The 22,328-nt window shown below is 68.7% G+C and overlaps 11 protein-coding genes across 11 annotated transcripts; 3 read left to right on the forward strand and 8 right to left on the reverse strand.

Annotated features, from left to right (window-relative positions):
• Positions 1–504: 504 nt before the first annotated feature.
• Positions 505–1,773, forward strand: RHOBADRAFT_53387 (uncharacterized protein; the record flags this gene model as incomplete). Its single annotated transcript, XM_018416814.1, has 4 exons — positions 505–730; positions 803–1,310; positions 1,378–1,456; positions 1,531–1,773. 4 exons carry the CDS (start codon positions 505–507, stop codon positions 1,735–1,737), a joined length of 1,020 nt encoding a protein of 339 aa, XP_018271454.1. The 3' UTR covers positions 1,738–1,773.
• A 17-nt stretch (positions 1,774–1,790) lies between these two features.
• Positions 1,791–2,840, reverse strand: RHOBADRAFT_53388 (uncharacterized protein; the record flags this gene model as incomplete). Its single annotated transcript, XM_018416815.1, has 2 exons — positions 1,791–2,091; positions 2,165–2,840. The coding sequence occupies 2 exons, from the start codon at positions 2,838–2,840 to the stop codon at positions 1,826–1,828; spliced, it is 942 nt and encodes a 313-aa protein (XP_018271455.1). The 3' UTR covers positions 1,791–1,825.
• Positions 2,841–3,105: 265 nt separating this feature from the next.
• RHOBADRAFT_43913 (uncharacterized protein) lies at positions 3,106–3,947 on the reverse strand (the record flags this gene model as incomplete). Its single annotated transcript, XM_018414314.1, has 3 exons — positions 3,106–3,500; positions 3,561–3,685; positions 3,784–3,947. The coding sequence occupies 3 exons, from the start codon at positions 3,945–3,947 to the stop codon at positions 3,106–3,108; spliced, it is 684 nt and encodes a 227-aa protein (XP_018271456.1).
• A 192-nt stretch (positions 3,948–4,139) lies between these two features.
• On the forward strand, positions 4,140–6,279 carry RHOBADRAFT_53390 (uncharacterized protein; the record flags this gene model as incomplete). The annotated part of the gene is made up of 2 exons (XM_018416816.1): positions 4,140–5,487; positions 5,558–6,279. The coding sequence occupies one exon, from the start codon at positions 4,140–4,142 to the stop codon at positions 5,433–5,435; it is 1,296 nt and encodes a 431-aa protein (XP_018271457.1). The 3' UTR covers positions 5,436–5,487; positions 5,558–6,279.
• Positions 6,280–6,408: 129 nt separating this feature from the next.
• On the reverse strand, positions 6,409–8,057 carry RHOBADRAFT_66420 (uncharacterized protein). Its single transcript, XM_018418961.1, has 5 exons — positions 7,972–8,057; positions 7,391–7,822; positions 7,163–7,310; positions 6,630–7,087; positions 6,409–6,565 (listed from the first exon to the last, which is right to left on the reverse strand). Exons 2-5 carry the CDS (start codon positions 7,803–7,805, stop codon positions 6,477–6,479), a joined length of 1,110 nt encoding a protein of 369 aa, XP_018271458.1. The 5' UTR covers positions 7,806–7,822; positions 7,972–8,057; the 3' UTR covers positions 6,409–6,476.
• A 208-nt stretch (positions 8,058–8,265) lies between these two features.
• RHOBADRAFT_43916 (uncharacterized protein) lies at positions 8,266–8,865 on the reverse strand (the record flags this gene model as incomplete). Its single annotated transcript, XM_018414315.1, has 4 exons — positions 8,266–8,411; positions 8,499–8,598; positions 8,674–8,725; positions 8,789–8,865. The coding sequence occupies 4 exons, from the start codon at positions 8,863–8,865 to the stop codon at positions 8,266–8,268; spliced, it is 375 nt and encodes a 124-aa protein (XP_018271459.1).
• A 248-nt stretch (positions 8,866–9,113) lies between these two features.
• RHOBADRAFT_36269 (uncharacterized protein) lies at positions 9,114–12,738 on the forward strand (the record flags this gene model as incomplete). The annotated part of the gene is made up of 12 exons (XM_018413343.1): positions 9,114–9,310; positions 9,396–9,587; positions 9,689–10,279; positions 10,385–10,454; positions 10,544–10,790; positions 10,878–11,004; positions 11,075–11,133; positions 11,194–11,255; positions 11,328–11,635; positions 11,723–11,749; positions 11,860–12,102; positions 12,206–12,738. Exons 1-12 carry the CDS (start codon positions 9,250–9,252, stop codon positions 12,736–12,738), a joined length of 2,520 nt encoding a protein of 839 aa, XP_018271460.1. The 5' UTR covers positions 9,114–9,249.
• A 132-nt stretch (positions 12,739–12,870) lies between these two features.
• RHOBADRAFT_53393 (uncharacterized protein) lies at positions 12,871–15,055 on the reverse strand (the record flags this gene model as incomplete). Its single annotated transcript, XM_018416817.1, has 7 exons — positions 12,871–13,115; positions 13,205–13,625; positions 13,706–13,768; positions 13,843–14,094; positions 14,157–14,404; positions 14,471–14,512; positions 14,579–15,055. Coding segments are annotated over 7 exons (1,616 nt in total), but the record flags the coding sequence as incomplete, so codon positions are not given.
• A 258-nt stretch (positions 15,056–15,313) lies between these two features.
• On the reverse strand, positions 15,314–17,232 carry RHOBADRAFT_53394 (uncharacterized protein; the record flags this gene model as incomplete). Its single annotated transcript, XM_018416818.1, has 5 exons — positions 15,314–15,562; positions 15,650–16,583; positions 16,659–16,694; positions 16,762–16,928; positions 17,003–17,232. Coding segments are annotated over 5 exons (1,616 nt in total), but the record flags the coding sequence as incomplete, so codon positions are not given.
• Positions 17,233–17,544: 312 nt separating this feature from the next.
• Positions 17,545–18,491, reverse strand: RHOBADRAFT_43920 (uncharacterized protein; the record flags this gene model as incomplete). The annotated part of the gene is made up of 5 exons (XM_018414316.1): positions 17,545–17,601; positions 17,708–17,797; positions 17,856–17,978; positions 18,039–18,371; positions 18,432–18,491. 5 exons carry the CDS (start codon positions 18,489–18,491, stop codon positions 17,545–17,547), a joined length of 663 nt encoding a protein of 220 aa, XP_018271463.1.
• A 356-nt stretch (positions 18,492–18,847) lies between these two features.
• RHOBADRAFT_43921 (uncharacterized protein) lies at positions 18,848–22,275 on the reverse strand (the record flags this gene model as incomplete). The annotated part of the gene is made up of 5 exons (XM_018414317.1): positions 18,848–18,860; positions 18,923–20,864; positions 20,938–21,946; positions 22,010–22,123; positions 22,267–22,275. 5 exons carry the CDS (start codon positions 22,273–22,275, stop codon positions 18,848–18,850), a joined length of 3,087 nt encoding a protein of 1,028 aa, XP_018271464.1.
• Between the last annotated feature and the right edge of the window lie 53 nt (positions 22,276–22,328).

Genomic DNA, 22,328 nt, shown 5'->3' on the forward strand with positions numbered 1-22,328 from the left:
TCCAAATAGAACGGCGCAGCCCGGCCCTGGAAGAGGAAAGCCAAAAGCGGACGAGGTCCGTCCCGCGGCCGAGGTCCGCGCCACCGCGCTCGAGGCGTGCGACAGGGAAGGCGCTGAAGGCGAGAGTGCAGCGCGATCCATCTCGGCGTCTCGCAAACCTCGTTGCCGGCGGAGCGAGAGGGAGCGTCGGCGAAGCAGCACGGCCGCGAGCCAGCCCCGGGCAGCGCTCGAGCTGGCAGACCTGCGCAGTGGAGCGCGAGCAAGTGTGCCGGCAGCTGCAGCAGCTCGCAGCGTCCATCGAGCAGAGTCGAGCGGTGGTCGTGGTCCAGGAGGAGAGCCGCTCGCCGTCGTCCGGCTTCGAGTCCGCTCAACGACTCGCTCGGCCGTGCGCGCCGCCACAGGCAGTCACAGAGTCTTGCCAACATCCTGCGCCCGGCTACGACCTCTCACCACGCCCTCCTCGCCCTCCCTCGCCTCGCCTCCTCCACATCAGCCCCCGCCGCGATGAGCGACCTCCAGGCCTACCTCGCGGCCAAGTACATGTCCGGGGCCAAGGCCGACGCCATCCTCGAGCGCTCGGATGAGGTCAAGCGGCGCAAGAAGAAGCGCCGCGTCGAGGGCGGCAGCTCGAGTGCGGCGGCCGCGACGGGCGGCGGAGCGGGCTTGCTCGTCGCCGACGAGGACGGTGCGTGGGGCGTCAAGGACGACGAGGACGAGGACTACAAGCCTGGTGCGTCGCGGACCTCCCCTCTGTTTCCATTCCCTGGCCCGAGTAAGCTCACCCCTCTCGCTCTCCCTGCAGTCGTCGAGGAGCGCCGCGGCCACTTCAAGGCCAAGGCCAAGGCCGACTCGTGGGCTACGATCCGCGACGCCGACCCGTCACTGCGACCTCGCACGCCGACACCCGAGCCCGAGGACGAGGCGCCCGCCGTCGCGTCCGTCACGGTCGAGACGGCCCCGCGCGGCGGCCTCCAGTCGGCGGCCGACCTGCGCGCCGAGCAGGAGCGCAAGAAGGCCGAGCAGGAGCGCAAGCGGGCCCAAGCGCAACGCGACGAGGAGCGGCGCAGGCGCGAGGCGCGCGAGCGCGGCGAGGACGTCGACGACGAGGACCCGCACGCGACCGTGTACCGCGATGCGACGGGCCGCAAGATCGACGTCAAGGTCGCCAAGGCCGAGGAGGCCAAGCGCAAGCGCGACGAGATGGAGAAGGAGATGGCCAAGATGGAGTGGGGCAAGGGGCTCGTGCAGAAGGACGAGAAGGAGCGGCGCGCGAGGGAGGCGGAGAAGCTCAAGACGAGGAGCTTTGCTCGGTGCGTCCCTGCGTCTCCCTCACTCTCTAGAAGTCGACGCTCACGTCGACCTCGTCGCGTGCCGCAGATACGCCAACGACGACGACATGAACGACGAGATGAAGGAGGTCGACCGGTGGAACGATCCCGCCGCCGCCTTCCTCACGGTGCGCCTCGCCTTCCTCTTCTCCCTTGTCTCTCTCGTGCCCTCTTTCTGACTCCCCCTCGCCGTCGCCCGCAGAAGAAGAAGGACAAGAAGGCGACCAAGTCCAAGTACCCGGCGTACTCGGGCCCTCCTCCACCGCCAAATCGCTACGGCATCCGCCCCGGCTATCGGTGGGACGGCGTCGACCGCGGCAACGGGTTCGAGAAGCGGCTCATGGACAAGCAGAACTCGCGCGCCGTGTGGAGCGCGGCTGCGCACGCGTACAGCACCGAGGACATGTGAAACTCGGACTTGCTCTCTCTTTGTCCGTCTCCTTTCTCAAGAGTCGAGCAGCGCAGAGAGAGTATGTGCGAGAGTTGCAGGACAGCGCTCACAGTCGCTGAAAGTCGTCCCTCGTCACCTTGAGGACGACAATGCTCCTGACGCCGCCGCCCCTCGACTCGCTCACCGCGTGCTCGTACCCGCCGTACCGCCGCAAGCCGCACTTTTCCTGCGTCTTGATGCTCGCGACGTTATCGGCGAACGCCGAGCCGCGGACCTCGTCGACGCCGAGGTAGGAAAAGAGGTAGCTGTCGAGGACGGAGCGCAGGACGTGCGCCATGATGCCCTGGCCGTGGAAAGACGGTCGCAGGTAGACTGGCGGGTCGAGAGCGAGAGTCAGTTCCGACAGAGAGAAGGACCCGCGATGAGGAGGGAAAGAGGGACGCACAGCCGAAGGACCACAGCGCGCTCGGGTCGCTCGCCGTCTTGGCCTCGTTGGCGCTCACGAGCCTGTCGCGCTCCTCGCCGTCGCCGACGTCCTCGAACTGCCACCGGGGGACGCCAAGGTCGCCGACGTACTCGCCCGTGTCGGCGCGGCGGATCGCGCACAGCGGGAGCTTGTCGAGCCACGGCGCCGCCTCGTCGTCGGGCTCGCCGCCGTCCCGCTCCTCCGGCGCAGCGTCCACCTCCTCGCCCGAGCCGTCTCTGCGCAGCTCGCGCCGAGCTCGCGCAGCAAGCCGCTCGAGGACGGCTCGCGTGTCGCGGCGTTTGAGCTGGATGAACTCGCGCGCGAGCTCGTCCGAGTACGGGTACGGCGGCCCAACGAGCTGCGGCGCGACGTGCGGGTGGTTGAGCGTCGAGACGAGGGCACCGGCGTCTTCTGGGCGGGGCGGGGTGAGGATGAGCGAGAGGGTCGAGGTTGATGAGGAGGTGGGGGAGCCGAGGGGCAGGTACGGCTCGAGGTGTGGGCGTGGGTCGGTCGCCGAGGGTGTGTCGACGGGCGTGTAGGTGTGGAAGCGTAACGGCGTGCGCTGGGCGATGAAGGCTTGCTCTTGCGGGGTGAGGTGGGCGAGGTCGAAGTGGGGAACGGTGGTGGGCGTCGAGGCGGCGTTTTGGTCGGCCATGGGGCATGCGCAGGTGCAGAGAAGCACGGTGGAGAGAAGAGCGAGAGCTGCAGCTGCCCCGCCGTGACAGAGCTGAGCGAGAGCGGGTTGCCGGCGGTCGAGAGTCAACCGCGCGACCCGCTGCACGAGTCAGAGCGACGCTGACTCTCTGCGAGTGTGCGGCACGCTCAGAGCACTGTCGAGAGTCGCCGAATTGGTCCAGACGAGCTTGCGACGGAGAGAGACGCATGACGAGGTGCTACGACGGCTCGCTCTCCTCCTCGAGTTACAGCCCGTTGCTGTCCATCCACTCCATGACCGTCTCCCACCCTTGCGTATCCCGCTCGCCGACGATGCGGCGCACAATGGCGTCGTCCTCGTCCTCGCCCTCTTGCGGGCCAAACTCGTCGACGAGGCGATGGTCGCCCGCAGCGCTCCCTTGCGGCGCGACGACGGCGATGGGGAAGCCCGGCTCGTAGTTGAAGTCGTCGAGGGTGGTTGGGAAGGCTCGAGGGAGGTGCGGGTGTGCTGAAGCGGCCGAGAGGGGCGAGACGAGGCAGAGGCCCGAGAGAGGGTGGGACGAGACGTAGGTTTCGGCGACGAGGGCGCTCGGGCCCGACGCGAAGAGGAGTGGTGGGAAGGGTGAAGAGGCGGCAGGGTCGCGTAGAAGGCTGACGAGTTCTGCGTGCGCGCGAGAGAGGTCAGAGCGGGTCGAGACGAGGAGAGAGGAGAGGGACGGACCTTGCTCGAGGCGGTCGAGGCGTGAGGCCGATGTCGGCTCGGTGTCGACGACGGCCGGGTCGATGTCGAGCAGGATGGACGAGTAGCCTCGCTCGGCAAAGCGGTCAATCCAGGGCCGCCATGCGCTGAGGGCGAGCCGAGGGAGCGAGAGGCGACGAGAGTCAGGCGAGGGCACAGAGGGAGACGAGGCCCGAGAAGAGAGAAAGCGAGGGTGTGGGCGCACTCGAGGTGGAGCTTGTCCCAGCCCGAGACGGACACGAAAGCGAGAGGGAGCGCGAGGTGCCGAGGTGCAGCTGGAGAAGGCGGCACGACGCGTACGGTCGACAGCGGGCGGGTGCGAGCGAAGGCGGTCCGCCTCGAGGCTGCTGTGGCTGTGGAGCGCAGCATGGCCTCGCTCGAGATGCGTGGCGAGGTGGAGCGGCGAGTACGAGGGCCTCGGTCGTGGCGACATGGCGACCAACTCCCACCCTTTCCTCCCTCCAACCACCACCGCTACGAGCCTCTCGAGGTGCATGCCGCCTCACGAAACTCCCCGCAGCCCTGCCACTCACACTCTGCACCGCCAGACAGCGCCGCCCCATGTCGTCGTCGCGCTCCCAGTCGCCCGCCCCGTCCCGCCAACCCCCGTCGACCCCGCGCCAGTCCTCGCGCCGGCCGTCCACCCAGCCCACCAGGTCCAAGCAGCAGCACCACCACCCTGCTCAGCAGCAGCAGCAGCAGATCCGCACCCTCCTGTCGCCCCATCGCTCCCCCAAGGTCGACTCGCCACCTCCCGCCTCTGCCTCGCCGCGCCACTCGCTCGTCCCGACCACCCAGGTCGACCACGCCAAGCTCGACGACAACAAGGGTCGCAGGCGCCACAAGCAGAACCGCGCAGAGACGCCCCTCAAGCACGAGGCGTCCCTCTCGTCGTCCGACGACTCGGCCCCGGTCCAGGCGCCGGCCACCACCACCGTCGACTCGTCCGCCGCGACCCCGTCCAAGTCGGCTCGCCGCCGTCGAGGCAAGTCGACCCGCCAGCCGAGCCCGCCCCCGCACGACGGCACCGAGCTCGAGCACCCGGCGCCCGTCTTCCCCTCGACCACCCCGCCCCAGACCGACCTCGGCGCCCTCGCGCACCACTCGCGCTCGGTCCCGCCCGACCCGTTCCTCCAGGCGCCCCGTCTCGACGCCGCGTGGGACATGCCCGCCGTCGCCGCCTCGGGCACCGACTCGCCCAAGCAGAACCTGTCGTGGCAGCAGGAGCTCCTCCGCAGCGGCTCGACCCGCAGCGCCACCCGCGGTGACTCGCCCGTCGCCCGTCCCCGCTCGCGCGGCGTCTCGTCCAACGCCAAGGACTCGCGCTCGAACGCGCAGGCGGCGTCGGCGGCCAAGAGCCGCCCGGCCCTCCACACGTCGCACTCCGAGTCGGGCACGACCGGCGCCGGCCCTTCGCTCAACTGGCAGCAGGAGCTCCTCCTGTCGATGGACCCGGCCGCCACGGTGCAGCAGCAGCCGTCGCAGGCGCAGCAGCAGCAGCAGCTCGGTGCGCCCGCCGGCATCACGCCCGCTCGCCAGCGGCGCAACCAGATCAAGGACAGCATCACGTTCGGCCTGTCCTCCGTCGATCTGAGCGAGGATGACACGGACGTCTTTGCCTCGCCGGGCTCGCGTCGCGGCGGGCACGCCGGCGCCTCTCGCGGCGGCCGTTCGGCCCAGCCAGCCTCGGCCCCGACGAGCTTCTCGACGCCGTCCAGGGCGCAGCAGCAGCAGGCCGCCCCGGCGAGTCTCGTCGAGCCTCGCTACGCCGGGCCGACGTTCCACAACTCGCCGGCGCCGAGCTCGCTCCCGATGCCGTCGTTCATGCTCCGCCGCAAGGTCGACGTCGCCGTCTAGGTCGCTCGGGCCTCGTCGTCGCCAGCTCTGCCTCCCTTCCTTGTTGTTCTCGGTGCGTCCCTGTCTCTCCTTCTTCCTTCCTCCCTCTCAGGGCCCGAGCTGACCTGTCGCGTCCCCCGCAGCCTGTCGCCTCCACCTTCTTCCCTCCCTCGCCCTCGCTTCATCTCGCCGCCAGGCGCTCAAACCCGCCATACCTCCCGACGTCCATACCCTCCTCCTTCGCGCGAGCGCGCAAGTGTAACCCTGTCGGCACCGCCTGCCTCTCTACCTGTCGTCACCACCGCCGACCCTCGACTTCTGCGACCTTAGGCCCACTCGTCACACGCGCACCTCTCTCGCCGCGCGACGCCTGCGCCACCACCACCATCGGCTCGCCTACTCTCGCTCCACGACCTCGACCCACCGTCGCCCGCATTGTCTCGCCACGCCCTCGTCGTCGTCGTCGTCGCCGCCGTCACTCAGCCCGTGTTGTCGCCGTCTCTCTCTGTGTCGGATCTCGTGTCTCAGGTCGCCAGGCAGGCCCTGCTCTCGTCGTTCTACTTGTCGTACACCCTTTCTGTCCTACCCCCTTCCTCGTCCATGTTGTCCTCCTCCCCCCTCCCCCTCCCCCTCGCTCGCGCCAGGTCGCTCTCCCATGCGGCGTCGGAAGCCAGGCGGGTCCGCCTTTTCTGTCGAGCTATAGTTCGTCTCGCAGGGATCCCCTCTTCCTCCTCCTCCCCTTCCTCCCTCCCCTCTCATCGTCGTGCTCTTCCTCCCCCCCTGCCTGCTCGTACTTCTCCCTTTCCCAGCCCTCGCGCGTGCTCAACCACGCGCAACCTCTTGCACACACTCCTTTACTCTTCTCTCACCGTCTGAATCGTCGAGCGAGAGCGAGCGCGAGACAGGCGAGCGCAAGGAGAGGAGGTCCGAGAGCGAGAAGTCGAGGTCCAGCTCTCCTCGCTCGGCGACAGCTCTCTCGGGCGCGCTCGCATGCGAACGCTAGGTGTAAGGATAGTTTGGCAATGCGAGTAAGGAGGTAGGGGAGTACAGGGAGAGATGCGACTACTCGGACGACGACTCGGGCTTGCGGGCGACAAAGTGCATCATGGGCGTGAACAGGTCGAGCTTGGCGCCGGCGACGAGCGAGTCGGCTGCACAGGGACCAACGTCAGTGACCGAGAAGAGAGAGAGAGAGAGGAGAGAGAGGGGACGCACCGGCAATCTTGAGCGTCTCCTGGACGTCCCACGTGCCCTTGGGGACCAGGCCGGCCTTCTCGAGCGCCCAGACGCCGTATCCAGTCAGGTTGCGGCCGAGGGTCGTCATGCGCCACACGGTCGCGAGGTCCCACCACGTCTGGGCCTTGCGCAGGTCGCCCGAGAGCGAGTACCACCAGTCGACCTTGTCGCCGCGGTTGGCGAGGTCCTCCTCGTGCACGATCTCGAACCCGACGGCCTCGAGCGCCTTGCGCGCCGCCGCGATCGGCCGCATCTCGGGGATGCCGTTGCCGAGCTCGATGCCGTGCTGCACCTCCTTGTGCTTCGGGTTCGACTGGTCGAACGAGTCGGTCATGCACCACTCGTAGACGCCGAACGTCCCGCCCGGCTTGAGCACCTCGAAGATCTGGCCGTACACGCCCTCCCACGTCGGCGCGTGGCACGTCGCCTCGATCGCGCTGCACGGGAGGAAAACGAGAGTCAGTCCGAGAGAACCAGGGACGGCCCGAGAGAGAGAGGGGGGGCGGACGCACTAGACGGCGTCGAAGCTGTTGGCGCCAAACTGCTCCTTGAGCGCCATGAAGTCGCCCTTGACAAACTGGACCTGCTTGGACAGGCCGGCCTTGGCCGTGTACTTGCGCGCGCGCAGGACCTGGAACTCGTTGTTGTTGAGGCCCGTGACTGCGAGAGGACGCACGCTTCGTCAGGATCTCGCGCTCGTCGTCGTCGTGACAGAGAGAGAGAGGGACGAGGGGACGCACTGTTGGCGTCGGTGAAGCGAGCGATCTCGCGAGCGGGGCCGCCAACGCCGCAGCCGACGTCGAGGACGCGCATGCCCGGCTTGATGCCCGTGTTGTGGGCGAGGTAGTGCTCGTGGCGGGCGATGGCCTGGTAGAAGGGCTCGCCCGGGTAGTAGCGGCAGAAGTGGAAGCTCTCGCCCCAGCCGTACTCGTACAGCTCGGTCGCGCCGTCGTAGTAGCCGTTGACGACGTCGGTGTAGTGGTCCTTGCGCGCCTCAGTGTGCTCGACCGTGTCCTTGGACGACGACTTGTCCCAGTGGGCCGTGTAGGACGCGATGCCGGCGCGGTTGCGCACGTCGCCCTTCTTGGGCTGCTCGATCAGGGCGGACGAGGACGACGAGGCGCCGTTGGCCTTGATCTCGGGGGCGTTGACCATGATGTGAAGACAGGAAGCTGTTGCGCGCGTGCAGGCTCGTGGTCAGCGACGTGGCCCGGGAGGGTGCGGGCGAGAGTGGAGCGACGCGTCGAGGATGGGGGGAGAGGTGGGTGAGGGAGGGGGGCGGCGCGACCGACGGGGGGACGCAGAGGGCAGAGGGACGCACAAGTGGACCTGTTGAAGGGGTGGTCTGGAAGGTGTTGAACCGTGCGAGAGCCGAAAGAGCAGAGAGAGCGAGGGGAGGGAGGTGAAAGGGAGAGGCGCCGGCCAACAAGGGAGCTCGACCGCGCGCGCCACGCCGCCAGCGAGGAGCGAGCGCGCGGAGTCGAACGATCCGGGGCCGCAACTCGAGCTCGCGATTTCCTCTCTCGCTCTCTCTCTCCCTCTCCTTTCTCTCGTACGACCGCATGTCGCCCTCAAGCTCGCTCCATTGCTCAAGCTCGTCTCGCCTCTCGCGCCATCACGCGCTCGAGCCGTCCTCAAGCTCGGCCGGCGCCTCGTCTGCGCTGCGCAGCTCGAATCTCCACCTGCACCTCGCCCAGTCGACGCGCTCGCCCTCGTGCGACCAGACCCACCGCTGCTCAACTTGCCCAGGCGCGCGACGCTCTGCGGCGAGGCGAGACGGCCACGTCAGAACTCGCTCGTCTCGTTCGACGCTCACGCTGGCTCGCGATTGGGAGGACGGCGACGCACCGCACAGCAGCTTGTACCCGCTCGACGTCGAGACGAGCTCGAAGCGGTCCGGCACGGCGTGCTCGCCATGCTCAAAGTCGACGACGGCGGCGACGAGAACCTGCGCGCACGAGGTCCGGGTCAGTTCCTGGCTTGCTGCTCGCTCGTGCGGGCCCGGCGAGTGGTAAGGACGCACCGCGATGTCGTCTTTGACCTTGCTGTACAGCGTGGCGAGTCGCTCGGCGGTGCTGGAGCGTGCACGAGGGAGTGAGCGCGGCGTAAAGCGAGGCGACGAAGGCGGGCGTGCTCACGTGTGCGGGTGCGGACGGAGGCTGGTCGGGACGACAGTGTTGCTCGTGTGCGAGTAGACGCATCCGACCGAGTCCATGTCGAGTGCGCGGAGCTGCAGAGGCTGATCGTCGAGGCGAGGGCTCGTGCGACGGGGAGAGGGGGAGGAGTCTGCGCTCGGTGCCGGGTTGGAAGGGGGGAAGTACATGGGTCGTCGAGGTACGGTCGGCGTCGAATGAGTGCGCTCTATGGCGAGGCGAGGGAGAGAAAGGTGAGACGGACAGCGAGCGAGCAAGTTGCACCGCCTCTTCGCGCCCCTCTTCTCCCTCTACACCTTGCCCTGCTACAGTTGCCAGCACTCGAAGCAGGCCATCTACAGCACACACCCACCCCTCTCGGCTCGCCACCCAACTCGCTCCCAGCACCCACCGCCTCATCGCTCCTCGTCCTTCCCCCGCTCCAACCTCGCCGTCACAAACTCGACATGGCTGCCTCTAGCCGCTCCATCTGGAGCGGGAACCTCCCCGTCTTCTTTGTACTCGTCTGTGCGTCCCACGCCCTCCCTCCCTACTGCCGCCGTCGCTCACCTCGTCCTCCTCCCCCCTCATCCCGGTGACGCACCCGCGACAGGCCTCCTCTGCATCGTCCCTTCGGCCCACGCGTTCGGCGCAGGCAACATCCCGTCCTACTCGTTCCTCGAGGGCAAGGCCTTCCGCCATGGCGACATCGAGGACGCGCTCGCAGAGCTCATCAAGAAGTCGGGCGGCATCCTCGGGCGCGGGTCCAAGTTCGGCGGCCTCGACATCAAGCGCGTCTACTTCGGTGCGTCCCTGCGTCTCCTCAGTCTCGCGCTCGCGACGAGCGCCGGTCCTGACGGCGTCGTCCTCCCGCATCTCGTCCTCGCCCCCTCCCCCTCCTCGCAGGCAACTGGCTCCGCGACTACTCGCAGGCGATGGACATCGCGGGCCTGACCAAGTTGGCCAAGCAGACCATCCTGAACCTCGTCATGGCACTCGGCTTCCTCGCCCACGGCTACGCGACCGGCGAGTTCGAGGTGACCGACGAGCGCCTCGGCGTCTACCTCTGCACCGAGCACATCGACAACCCCAAGGGCTACGCCGCCGATCAACCCGGCGGTGACGCACGCCGCGTCGACCCTCGCCTCCGTGGACCCGTCATGGACGTCGAGCTTCAAGTCGACCCGCGCACGGGCATGAAGAACTACATCGCCAACGAGAACGGCAACTGGGACACGTCGTCGCGCCTGGTTCGCGAGCGCATCGTCCAGTGCATCGACATGGGTCGTCGGGCGCGCAACGGCGGCGGCGAGACGGCCGTCTACGAGGCGTACCGCCTCCTCGGCACCCTGCTCCACACGCTCGAGGACTTTACCGCCCACTCGAACTGGTGCGAGTTGAGCCTCCTGCGCCTCGGCTACTCGCACGTGTTTCCGCACGTCGGCGACGGCGTTCGCGTCCAGAGCCCGGCCGGCCCGTGCCCGCCGCTCGTCACCGGTGCGTCCCCTGCCGCTCGAGCCCTTCCTCCCCTCGTCGCGCCACCTCGCGGCGCCGCCATTTCGGGTCGGCGACGAGCGACTTACTGACTCTGTCGACACACAGGCACGTTCGGCGGCAGCGACTTTATCCACTCGCTCCTCGGCGAGGCGACCGACCACATCTCGGAGGCGAGGTGAGCCTTCTCCTCCTCTCCTCCTCCCCTCCCGAGCCCGTCGGCCCTCACGTTACCTTCGGGATAGCCCTGACGATCCTCTTTCGCAGCGTCTCGGACCTCGCCAAGGCCATGGACGGCGCGCGCTCGACCGACCGCGGCATCGGCGGCTCCTCGACGTCCGACACGCTCCGCAAGCTCCTGTTCGACCTGCCCGGCTCGAGCGGCTCGGACCTCTCGCGCGAGATGGGCGACATCGAGGACATCCGGTCGAGGGCGGCCAACGGCTCGTTGAGCGAGTTGAGCCCGCAGGAGCTTCACGCGACCCTGTGGAAGGTCCTCACTTTCCGCGACAATGTGCGTCCCCCTCCTTCTCTCAGTTGTCGATGGAGAGCCTGGGCAGCCGTCGAGCAGACACTCACCGTCCTCGAACCACGTCTGCAGGTCGTCAAGGGCATCGAGAACACGATCGAGAAGATCCCGGGCCTGAGCGCGCTCACCGAGAAGATCACCAACAGCGTCAACGCGTTCGTCTTCACGACCATCGAGCCGATGATCAAGCCTATCATGGGTGCGTCCTCGTCGTCGCGATACCTCTCCCCCTGCACGTCGCCGACCTCGCTCTTGCCCCTCCTCTGCAGGCCAGGCCACCCAGGTCCTCACGCAGGGCTCGGCCGCCGTCATCGACAACCCTGAGCAGGTGCGTCTTCCCGACCTCGCTCGACGGTGAGCACGACTGACTCGTCGTGAGCGCGCGCAGTACGAGGTCTTCTCCAACCCGCACGCGAGCGACCCGAGCCACTCGTTCCTCAGCAAGGACCAGTGCGTCCTGCATCTCTCTCTCTCTGGATCTGTTCTCTCGCGCCATCGACTCTGACCCTGTCGGCCCTGCAGCTTCGCCCTCCTCCTCAACGAGCCCGCCGGCCAGGTCGCCGTCGTCATCCTGTCGTACACGGTCAAGCTCATCGTCAAGGCGTGGGAGGACAACTCGCAGAACCCGCAGGACATCGCGCACAAGGTCCTCGCCGCGTTTCACCACCCGTACTTCTACGACGACTCGCAGGAGATCCAGCGCCTCATGGGCGAGACGCTCAAGAAGTGGATCGATGGCCAGAGCGCCGAGGACAAGCGCTTCATCCTTGCCGGCCTCACCAAGGACGCCGTCAAGTCGCACAAGAACCGGCGCAAGGGCCACGAGGCCGGTGCGTCGTCGTCGTCCTCGTCCTCGTCCTCGTCCTTCTCGTCCGCGCCCGACCGAGACTGATTCTCCTTCTCCTCTCGCCCCGCAGACCAAGAAGGACACGGCGCTCACGGCTGTACGTCCATCTCTCTCTTTCCTCGCCATCGTCCTCCTCGACGAGCACGTCACTGACTCGTCAACCCGCCGTCCCTCCCTGCCCTTCCTCGCCTTTCCCTCTCCTCTCAGCCTACAACTCGGTCCTCATGCCGCAAGGCGTCGGCGCGTTCGCCCAGCAGCACGTCCCGGGCGCGCAGGGCGCGATGAACACGTTCAACCAGGCCCAGCACAAGATCAACCACGTCAGCAACCAGTTCAACCAGGCGACGAGCGGCGTCTGGGGCGGCGGCGGCGGCCAGCACGGCGGCAGGCGTGACTACGACGATGGGCAAAGCGGCGGTTTCCAGGAGCCGCAGAGCGGGTACATGCCTCGTGCGTCCTCGCCTTTCGCTTTCTCTCCTCGAAGCCGACCTCTCGAGGACGGCTCTAGCCTCGCCACGAGACTGTGACTGACTCTTCCCGTCACACTCTACAGCGATGGGAGCCCCGCCCCAGGCCGTTCACGGCGGCGCGCCGCAGTTCAACGAGTTCAACCAGCCCCACACGTCGAGCGGCTACCCCGGCGCACCTCCTCCTCAGCCTCAGCACTCCTACGGCGGCAGCGCCCCCTCGTTCGGCGGCGGTGGGCCCTCGTACGGCGACGACGGCGGCTACGGCGGCGGCGCACCGGGCTTCGGCGGCCAGCAGCACCACCACCAGCAGGGTCCGCCGCCTCCTCAGTTCGGCGGCGGCGGCGGCGGCGGCGGGTACGGCGGTCCGCCGCAGGGAGGGTACGACGGCGGGTACGGTGGGCAGCCGCAGTTTGGCGGCGGCGGCGGTGGCGGGCCGCAGCAGCACTTCGGCGGGCAGCCGCAGTTCGGCGGAGGAGGACCGCCGCCGCCGCCGCAGGGCGACTTTTATGGCCAGCCGCAGCACCAGCAGGGCGGGCAGCACGGCCATCACGGCGGGCAGGGTGGGTACAACGCCGGCTACCCTGGCGGCAACGGCGGCGGCGGCGGGTACTATTGAGCGTGCGCGCCGAGCGAGGGCCTGAGCGCCGACTTTTTTCTCGATCTCTCTTTCTCGTCAAGCTTTCTCTCGAATCAGTGCAATACAGACTCTCTCGTTCAAAGCCTCTCGTCTTTGAGTCCTCTCGAGTCCGACGAGGAAGAGAGAGATTGCGAGTGTCTGCTTGCGAAACGAGAGGAACGAGGAACGAGGAACGATAAGGGTGCGAGATGTTCTACAGCAACAGCTCGAGCGAGCGAGGCAGGTGGATATATAGGAGAGGGTCTACCTGCACAGACTGAGGGTGCAGGGAGAGGTCCGGGCGGCGGAGCTCACTCGGGCCAGCAGCCGCCCCAGGTGCCGTCGCACCGACCCTTGAAGGGCGGGAACTGGACAGGCTGCGAGAGACGAAGCGACACGGTCAGGGCTACTCTACGTGACGGTGTGCGAGAGAGGGAGAGAGACAGAGAGAGAGCGGGCGACGCACGTGCCAGTACAAGTCGACGCTGCGCAGGCGGTACTCGTCGACGGCGCGCGCCGGTCCGCCGCGAAGGAGGATAAGGGCCCTGCCCGTGTTCGAGTTGGCGCTCATGACGGCGGCGTCGACCCAGTTGGCCATGATCTCGGTCTGGACGAGCATGCGCTGCGTGTCGTCGCGGCGGTCGTCCTCGGACAGGTGGCGGAAGTCGTCCTGCAGGAACGCCTTGCCCGACCCGCCGCGGTCGAGCTCGCTGATGTCGAAGTGCGCGGTGCAGAGCGGGTGGGCCTGGAAGAGCGCGAGAGCGTCGGGCTCGGTCGTCATGAGGAGGAGCCGCGCCTTGGAGGTCGCGCGGTCGAACGACGGGTAGTCGCTCGCGACGGTCTCGAGCGTGTCGTACGCGTTCTCGCAGTGGAGCGTGACGTTGCCGCTGTGAGAAAAGGAAGGCCGAGTCAGTCACCGTGACGCTCGGCTGAGCCCGGCGACATACAGAGAGAGAGGAAGACGCACCAGCTCATCTGCGACGACGACCGGCACTCGTCCCGCAGCTTGTCGCCGCCTCGCCAGTGCACTCTGTGAGACATGAGCAACGTCAGTGAGAGTCCTGAAGGCCAGACGAGGAACGAGAAAGAGAGAGAGGGACGCACCCGACGACCGGCTGGGTCCGGGGCCGCTCGAGCTTGAGCTCCCACAGGGTGCGCTCGAGCTTGGCCTGGAGGACGGCGTTGAACGAGAAGTGCTCGTGGGTGAGGGCCGACCACTGGGCAAAGCGCTGACGGAAGATCTCGGGGACGAGGTCGGGACCGGGCTTGGGGCGCGAGGAGTCGAGCGCAGGGAGCGTCTCGAGCGTGTCCATGGTGAACGTCGTGTCGCGGATGTACGAGTTGATCGGATAGATTCTGCGAGGTACTGGTTGTCAGAAGGTGTCGAGAGGGAGCGAGGGAGAGAGACTGGGACGCACCCGTCGCTGCCGGCGAGGATGCGCTGGATCCCTTCGAGCTTTGGCGGGCGCTCGTCTGCGACCTTGCTCAGCGAGGCCGTCTTGCCGTCTTCTTGACGGTAGTAGTCGGGCTGATGCAGCTCCTCGGGAATGCGGCAGTCGCTCGGGACGGCCGGCTCGAAGTAGTCGAAGTACGAGCCGTACGAGTTGGCGCCGCGCGAGAACAGGAGCGTGTAGCCGTGCATCTTGGCGAACGTCGCCGACTGCATCTGTGGGCGGGCGTGAAAGAGAGTCAGGGCCGCACGACGAGGTAAGGACGGAAGAGGACGACGCACGACGCTGACGGCCGTCGAGCCAAAGCCGTACCCGAACGTCGACTGCGGGCGAGAGGACCTCGGGTCAGGCTCGCGACAGGAACGAGAGGATCGAGACAAGGGACGCACCCAGTCGATGAGCATCGTGCGCTCGCACACGGGGAGCGACAGGTCGATGCTCTTGGTCCCGACGACGCTCGGCTCGTCGTTGCCGTACTCGCTCCACAGGCCCTCGCGCACGTCGCCTCTCAGCTCGCCGCTCCCGCTCTTGCCGCTCGACACGTACTGCCCGACGACGAAGCCGACGACGAGGACGGCGGCGAGTCGAGCCCAGCCCCGCCACGGCGGCGGCGGCGACGAACCGGGTCCGACCTTGTCGCGGCCGGCTCGTGGACGCCAGGACCCGCTCGGCGGCGGCGGGAAGAGCATGGGCGAGCCTGCGGCCGAGTCGGGCGGGCCCTTCTCGAGGTCGTCGGCGCCAAGGAGCGTCTCGTCGCTGGCGTCCGAGGGGGCCGTGGACCGCGGTCGGGCGTCGTCCCAGTCGAGAGTGCTCCACGAGGCCGTCTTGCGGTGCACGTAGGCGACCAGGGTCGACAGCGGGCGCATGGTGGGCGGTGGAACCGGGGTGGAGGTGCGCGATCGGGGGCGACGAGTGGCCGGGCGGTGCGGTGCGGCGGTGAGCCCAGCGAGGTGCGCCGGGTCGAGCTTGAGCGTGCGCCTGCGGATCCCTCACGCCGGCGTGCGAGGAAGCGAGAGCGAGGACGAGGCCAAGGTTCGAGCGGTGAACCGGCGACGGCGCCGACGGCAAAGACTGGGGCCGCGCACGGGGCACACCGCTCTCTCCTGCTCTCTCGCTTGACCGGCTAGGTGCAACGTCGATATCGCATTCGATAGAGAGAGCGCACACCGAGGGCAACGAGGGGGAGGGCTACGAGGTAGGGGTGGTAACAAAAACGAACGTGGGGGACAAGTGTCTGATGGAGCGGGCGGGCGAGAACGAGCGTGAGGCGCGTCGGGCGCGAGTACAGGGAAGGTACGAAGGGGAGCGAAAGCGAGCGTGCGGTGGTCGTGAGGCGGAAAGAGAGTGGTACAGCGCGGCGACGCGAGTCGGGGCTGCGGGTGTGTCTCGAGTCAGCTCGTCGAGCCCAACGTGGAGAACAGGGAGGAGGAGAGAAAGGAAGAGAGAGAGAGAGGACGCACCCGAGCCGGCAGCTCCCTCAGTCGCGGTCGCGCGGGTCGTCGTTGACGACGCTCAGCCTCCACCGCCTGCCCTGCTCCGTCTCGTCGTACCCCTGCCCGAACGTGTCGCCGACCTGCATCGGGCGCGGGCTCATCATGCGGTCCGGCACGTCGGGCGCAGCCGCCTCGCCCGGGAACGGCAAGTGGCCCGACGCGCTCCCGCCGCCCTCGTACGACGCGTGCCCGTCGTGCGACGCCGAGCCCGTGCGTGGCGGCGACGGCGAGTGGCGGTTCTCGCTCGCGACGTAGCCGACGGCGGCCGGGCCGAGCGTGAGCGGCGCGTGCGAGTGCTGCGACGGCGTCTGCGGGTACGCCGAATAGGCGCTCGCGCCCTCGGGCGAGCTCCCGTCGTAGTAGTTGCCGTACTGCGTGCTGTGGTCCGACGTGTACACCGACGGCGGCACGGCAGGGAGCGTCGGCTGGTGGCTCTGCGTCGACTGCGAGCCGTAACGGCCGAGGACGCCCGCCGCGCCTAGGCCGGCCGCGCCCGCGCCCGCGACCTCGGCCATGCCCGCGCCGTTGCCGCCGTCGAGGTGCTCGTACGGCTCGTCGCCGTCGTCGCCGACGCCAAAGCCGGCGCGGCCCGTGTTGTGGACCGGCTCGGGGTACAGCGCCGCGCTGTCGCCCGTGGCGGGCCACAGGATGTTGTCGGCCGCGTCGCGCTTCTCGCGGCGCTTGCGGCCGATGCCGAGGCAGAAGAAGGCGAGGAGGCCGAGCGCGATGAGGCCACCGACGCCTGCACCCACGCCGATGCCGATCTTGGCGCCGGTCGACAGGCCGCTGCCGCTCGCGGCCGACGCCGCCGCCGACGCCTCGGACGGCGACAGCGAGCGCGTGCCGGTCGAGGTGACGGGCGCGAGCGCCGACGTGATAGTCGAGGTGCCGACGACGATGACTGAGGACGGGCAAGAGCGTCAGGACGAGGTTTGTCCGTTTCGGGACGTCGCCGGGAAAGGGGAAGAGGACGCACTCGTCGTGGGCGTGATGACGCTGGTGACGGTCGTGTCTGCGTGTGCGTGGGAGCTGAGTCAGTGTGTGTACGGTCGGGCGAGCGGGCTCGAACGAGGACGGACCTGCGGGAGCAGACGTAGTGGTGCGAGCGCGCGATGTTGTCGTCGAGTCCTCGGCGGAGGTCGTCGTCGTCGAGCTGTCGGACGGGGCTGCGGTGGTCGTGGTGCTCGAGGGGGTGTCCTCGGGGGCAGAGGTGGTCGTGGTGGCCTGGGTCGTGGTCGGTGCCGCGCTGCAGAGGTTGGCCGAGGAGAGATCAGCAACGCGTCCGGTTCGCTCCTCGCTCGAGAGACGCAGGGGACGCACGTGGTGGTTGTCGTCGGTGCGGCAGTGGTCGTAGTGGCCGCAGGAGCACTGGTCGTCGTCTCTGCTGCGGCCGTCGTCGTCGTGGCCGGGTTGGCGGCACCTCCGCCCGCCGCCGACTCGTCGGCCCCCCCGGGGGCGGCGGCCTGACGACGACGGAGCTGGGCAGGGACGGCGAGGTCGAGCACGCCGTTGCGCTTGACGACGCGCTGGAAAGCAGGCTGAGCCGCCATCGTGGGTGGGTGTGGGTCGAGAGGGAGCTGCCGCCCTCCGCTCCTCCTCCGTCTCAGCTTCAGGGGGGTCAAAAAGTCGCGCATTTTCTTTCTGTCGCCGTCTCTCCGCACTGCGCTTGTCATCGTTTCGGCAGGTGCCCTCTTTCGCACCTCGGTGAGATCGACGTGGGCCCTCGAAGCTCTCCTCGTGCTCGCGGCCGACTTCGACTCCGTCATGACCGGCTCGAGCGCCGAGTCCGCTCTCCTCGCTCTCGCTCTCGACGACGGCGCACTCGGCGAGGCGCAGTCTCGCACTGCATGAGAGAACAAGGGCTACTTGACAAACGGCGTCGCCGACCACGACGGTCGCGCTTTCACCCGCTCGAGCCACTGCGGGTCGAGGAGAACGAGGCGAGGGAGGAGGTGGGGAGGGGCACGAAAGTCAGTCGCCGCTGCTGCTCGCTCGGGCGAGGCGACACAGGACAGTCGAGCGCACCTGTTCGAGGTCCTTGCCGCCGTCCAAGTCGCGCCAGTTCGAGTCGGCGGCGCGCCTGTCGACGTACCACAGCGCGACCGCGGCGGCAATCTGCGGGCTCGAGGGGTGAGCTCGCTGCGCCGACACCGGCGAGCTCGACTCGACTCACGCCGTCCAGGCCGAGGACCTCGGCGGCGGGATCCGGCAGCCGTCGTCGCGCGAGAACGGGGACGCTGCGGGTGACCTTGGAGAGCTGTCCCGTGACCCAGTCCTGCCACACGAGCTCCTTGGGCTGTGCGCACGCTCGAGTCAGCTTCTTGTCGTCGAAAGCAAGGGAAACGAAGGGACGCACACGTTCCAGCCGCTCGGACCGGAGCGACAGCGCGGCGTCCTTGATCGCGCTCGCGAGCGACTCGGTCGTCAACGCCTCGAACCGCTCGAGGCTGCCATGCGGCGGGAGCGCCTTGCCGCCTGCGAGCTCGTCGAGGTACGCGCAGATGTTCTCCGAGCCGTACAGGACCGACTCGCGCGCTGGCGGACCCGGCGACGAGACGACGAGGGCGGGAATCTTGCCGTGCGGGACGAGGTGGCTGTGCGGCGTATGGGTGGTCGTCGGGAACGCCTTCACCGAGTAGTCGAGGTCCAGGTGCGAGGCCAGGCCGAGCTCGTGGGCGAGCAACATGACCTGCGGAACGAGACGAAGATGAGGGCGGGGTGTGGAAGCACGAGGCGAGCTGGGGCGCACCTTGAGGCAGTAGGGCGATGCATTGGAGGTGTAGAGTCGCAGAGACGGAAGCGCAGCCATCTCAGAGCAGGTGCGAGCGAGTGAGAGAGCGCGAGAGTGAGCTCCTCTCCGACGACGTCGGCCGCAGGTGGGGGATTCGACGCTCGCGCTCTCGCACATGCTGAATACTCGCGCGAGACGAAAGAGACGAAGATGCATGCACGGGTATGCCCACGGAAGAGTAAAGCTACGAAAGAGCGCGAGCAAGAGGGACGACGACGACGACGACGACGAGGAGCATGTCGGGGTATCTCGCAGAAAAGGAGGGGTATCGGGGCGGTCTCGCACCCTCGCGAGACGGTGGCGGGAGAGTAAGGAAGGAGACGGGGCACAGTCGAAGAAGGGAGAGCGGCGCAAGCTAAGGAGAGCCCGCCGACTCAAGGCCGAATGCTGCAAGCTCGCAAAGAGTCAGTGTCGTACCTCGTGACGGTCAGACCGCGACGTGGACGCACTCGAAGGCTCCGGGACGCTGCACGGCCGAAGCCGTCTTGACGTCGCGCGCCTTGCCGCCCTCGGTCGTGCCGCACCTGTCGCACGCCCTCGCCGGGCCCGCTCGCAGGCGCTGCACCTCGCGCTCGAGCGCCTTGACCTGCGACTCGAGCTCAAACTGCGTGTGCGCCCAGGCGCGACGGGCGACGGCGTACTCGTCCTGGACGGCGACGAGCCGCTCGGCCGTGAAGGCAGAGTCGGACGGCGGCGAAGCGGCGTTGCCGCAGAACGACGGCGTGATGGGTGTCGCCGTGCCGAACGGCGTACAGGCAGGCGACTCGTCGAAGAGGACCGAGGCCGCACCGGGCGAGATGCTCGACTGGAACGAGGCGGCGTACGGCGAGGCGAGCGGCTCGGCGAGGGTCGGCAGCGGCGCCGAGCGCAGCGGCGGCGTGAGCTTGTCGCTCTGGCTGCGAAGGCGGATGGGTGCGCTCGTCGGCATGGCGGGCGAGGGCGCCTCGTCTTTGACGATCGGCGACGGGATGGTGGCGAGAAAGTCGGACGGGAGGCCGGCGGAGAAGGCCATCGAGATGGGGCGCAGGGATAGTGCTGGGACGTGAGGGCGCTTGTTGAGGCGGTCGCGCGAGTCGGTCGGTGGCGCAGTGAGGAACGAGATGTGCCCGGACGAGGTGGACGACGACAGGGGGCCGGCCGCCACCTGCAGGCCGGCCGACTTGCCGAGCGACGATCCGGGCGTCGTGCTGCTGAGCGAGAGGATGCTCGTGCTGGACGGGAGAGATGGGCGGAACGAGTCGAGGGCGGGAAGGCGCTCGGGGTGCTTGTCGCCGCCGCCGCCGCCCATCATGCGCTTGAGGAAGCCGCTCTTCTTGGGCTTGATCGCCTTGGGCGTCTGCCCGCCTTTTGGCGAGCTCGTGACGATGGCGGTCGGCGACTGCACGCCGCGCCGGCTCGAAAGCGACTCGTTCGTCGACGAGCGCGTGCGCGGCTCGCGCAGGCGCGAGGCCGAGCGGTCGACGACCGTCTCGAGCGGCGGCGTCGATGCCGCCTTGCGCTGCGCCGCCGCCGAGCGCTCGCTCTCGCGCTGTCGCGCCTCCTCGAGCGAGATGAGGCGGTGCCCGGCGAACCCGCCGGCCGGCTTGGGCGTGGTCGACGGCGGCGGGCCCGGCGACGCGCCCGGCACCTGCGAGAAGTACGAACCGGCGGCGGAGGATGCCGGTGACGTGCCGAGGTGGTAGAGAGCGTTGGGCGTCGAGGGGGACGGGCTCGTCGAGGGCGCGCTGCCCGGGGACGTGAGGAGGCTCGCCTTCGAGTCGGACGCCGTCAGGGCGCGCGCATGGGCGAACAGGCTGACGGTCGGCGGCGCCGACATCGGCGGCACGGCCCATGTCGGCGAGGCGAGAGGCGCCGGCGCCGACGACTGGTCGACCACGACGACGGAAGCCGGCGTGCGAGCGACTCTCGGCACGCGCCCGGCCGAGCCGGCGCGAGTTGCCGCCGGGCGCGCGGTCGCCCGCCCTGCGTAAGCGGCGAGGCTCGCGCCGGCGACGTCAGGCAAGGGCTCGCCCAAGCCGAGCGGGACCGAGGGCGACGGCTTCAGGCTGCGCAGCGAGCGCCTCGAGTCGGACGTGCTCAGCCCTCGACTCGATACGAGGCCGATGCCCAGGCCGGCCAGGCTCGGCTCGGGCTCGTGGCGGCCATCGTCCGACAGCGCTCGGCTCGAGAGCAACGTGTTGACGCTGTGCGAGCGGGCGTACTTGCGGCTGCCACCGGCTGCGGCGACGACGGGCTCCTTGGACGCCTCGGCGAGGGACGGCCTGCTCGAGCTGCGCGTGGCGGTCGTGAGGATGTCGAACGAGCGGCGGCCGACGAGAGGCTTGAGGGGCGCATCGTCGTCGGCGTCCTCGAGGACCCACGGCGCCTTCGAGATGATGCGGGTCTTGGGGCCTGCGCAACGAGTTTCAGGTCAGGTTCGGTAGACCAGGAGAGGGAAGATACGGCAGGAAGAAGAGGGACGGACCGAGGATGCTCTTCATGCGGCGCATGGCGTCCTCCTCGGGCGTCATGGACGGGTCCTCCGAGAGCTGGCCGACAGCGGCGTCGAGACCCTCCTGCCACGACTCGACCGTGAGCTGCGTCTGCGCCGACCCGCTCTTGGGCAGGACCTCGCCCGCGTGCTCGACCGCAGGCGGCGTGACCTCGTGCCGGGACGGCCGCTCCTGCTCCTGGTCGGCCGGCTTGCCGCGCAGGACTGCCGCGAGGTCCTGCGGCAAGCGGTCGGCGTCGATCATGCTGGATCGCGCGAGCGCTCTGGCGTCCCACACGATACCGTCCTCGTCCTCGGGAGCATCCTCGACCGACTCGTCGACCGTCTCGGACAGGACGCTGCGGGCGCCGACGCTCTCGCGCGAGGGCGGAAAGGCGCGCATCGGGATACGGGTGAAGGTGGCCATGCGGACCGAGCCGATCGAGGGCGAGGGAGAGGGCGAGCAGGTCGAGAAGTCGGTGTAGGCGGTGCTCTGGACGGACAGGCGGTCGGTCGTGAAGCTGGCCTGCGACGGCGAGAACGGCGGCGTGCCCGCGCGAGGGAACGGCTCGCGGTCGTCGTGGTCCTTGACGGGCTCGAGCACGACCTTGCTCGCGTCGTCGTACTCGTCAGACGACCGCGCCTCGGAGCTGTCGACGCTCGCCGCCGCCGCACTCGCCGCGAGGTCGGGCGTGAACGGCTCGTCGCCGAAGTACGACTGGTGGTGCGCCTCGAAGTGGAAGGTTGACGACCCAGGCGTGACCGGCGAGTACAGGGAGAAGCCCGACTCGCTCAATGCTGGACTGGGAGGAGGCTGGGGCGACGACTGGATGCGCTCGTCGAGCGCCTTGAGGGCTGAGACCGATGCGGGACGGGTTGCCCACGCCTGCGAGTTGGTCGTCGGAGCCAGGAGGCGGCTTGTCGGCAGTGCCGCCGAGCCCGAGGTGGGCGGAGAGGCCATGGGCGAAGGTGGAGGTCGGTCGACAGTCGACGAGGGCGTGAGCTGCGGGTGCGATGCAATCAGTACGCGCCTTTACACGCATAGAAGCTCCACCGAGCCACGCACCTGACCTTGAGCCGTGTCGGACGAGCTGGAGGCGGCAAACTGGCGGCGTGCCGATGAGGACGCGGGGTCGGTGTAGAGGGTCGAGAGGGCGGTGAGGCGAGGGGCTGCTGCCGCCTGCGGGTGGCGAGTATGGCTGAGGATAGCCCGGCGAGCAGCAGGCTGTCGCTCGTGGCGAGTGAGCAGGTGCGAGGAGCGGACTCCCCCCGCGCTCCTCGTGGGCGGCAGGCGACGCGTCGTCTCGAGATCAACAAACGCACCGGCAGCATTGTGCTCGCAGGCTCGCGGCCAGGAGGCGCAGCTCGCAAGCACATCTATCGCG

The sequence above is a fragment of the Rhodotorula graminis genome, assembly GCF_001329695.1.
Source record: "Rhodotorula graminis WP1 unplaced genomic scaffold RHOBAscaffold_6, whole genome shotgun sequence".
In the NCBI taxonomy this organism is placed as follows: Eukaryota; Fungi; Basidiomycota; class Microbotryomycetes; order Sporidiobolales; family Sporidiobolaceae; genus Rhodotorula; species Rhodotorula graminis.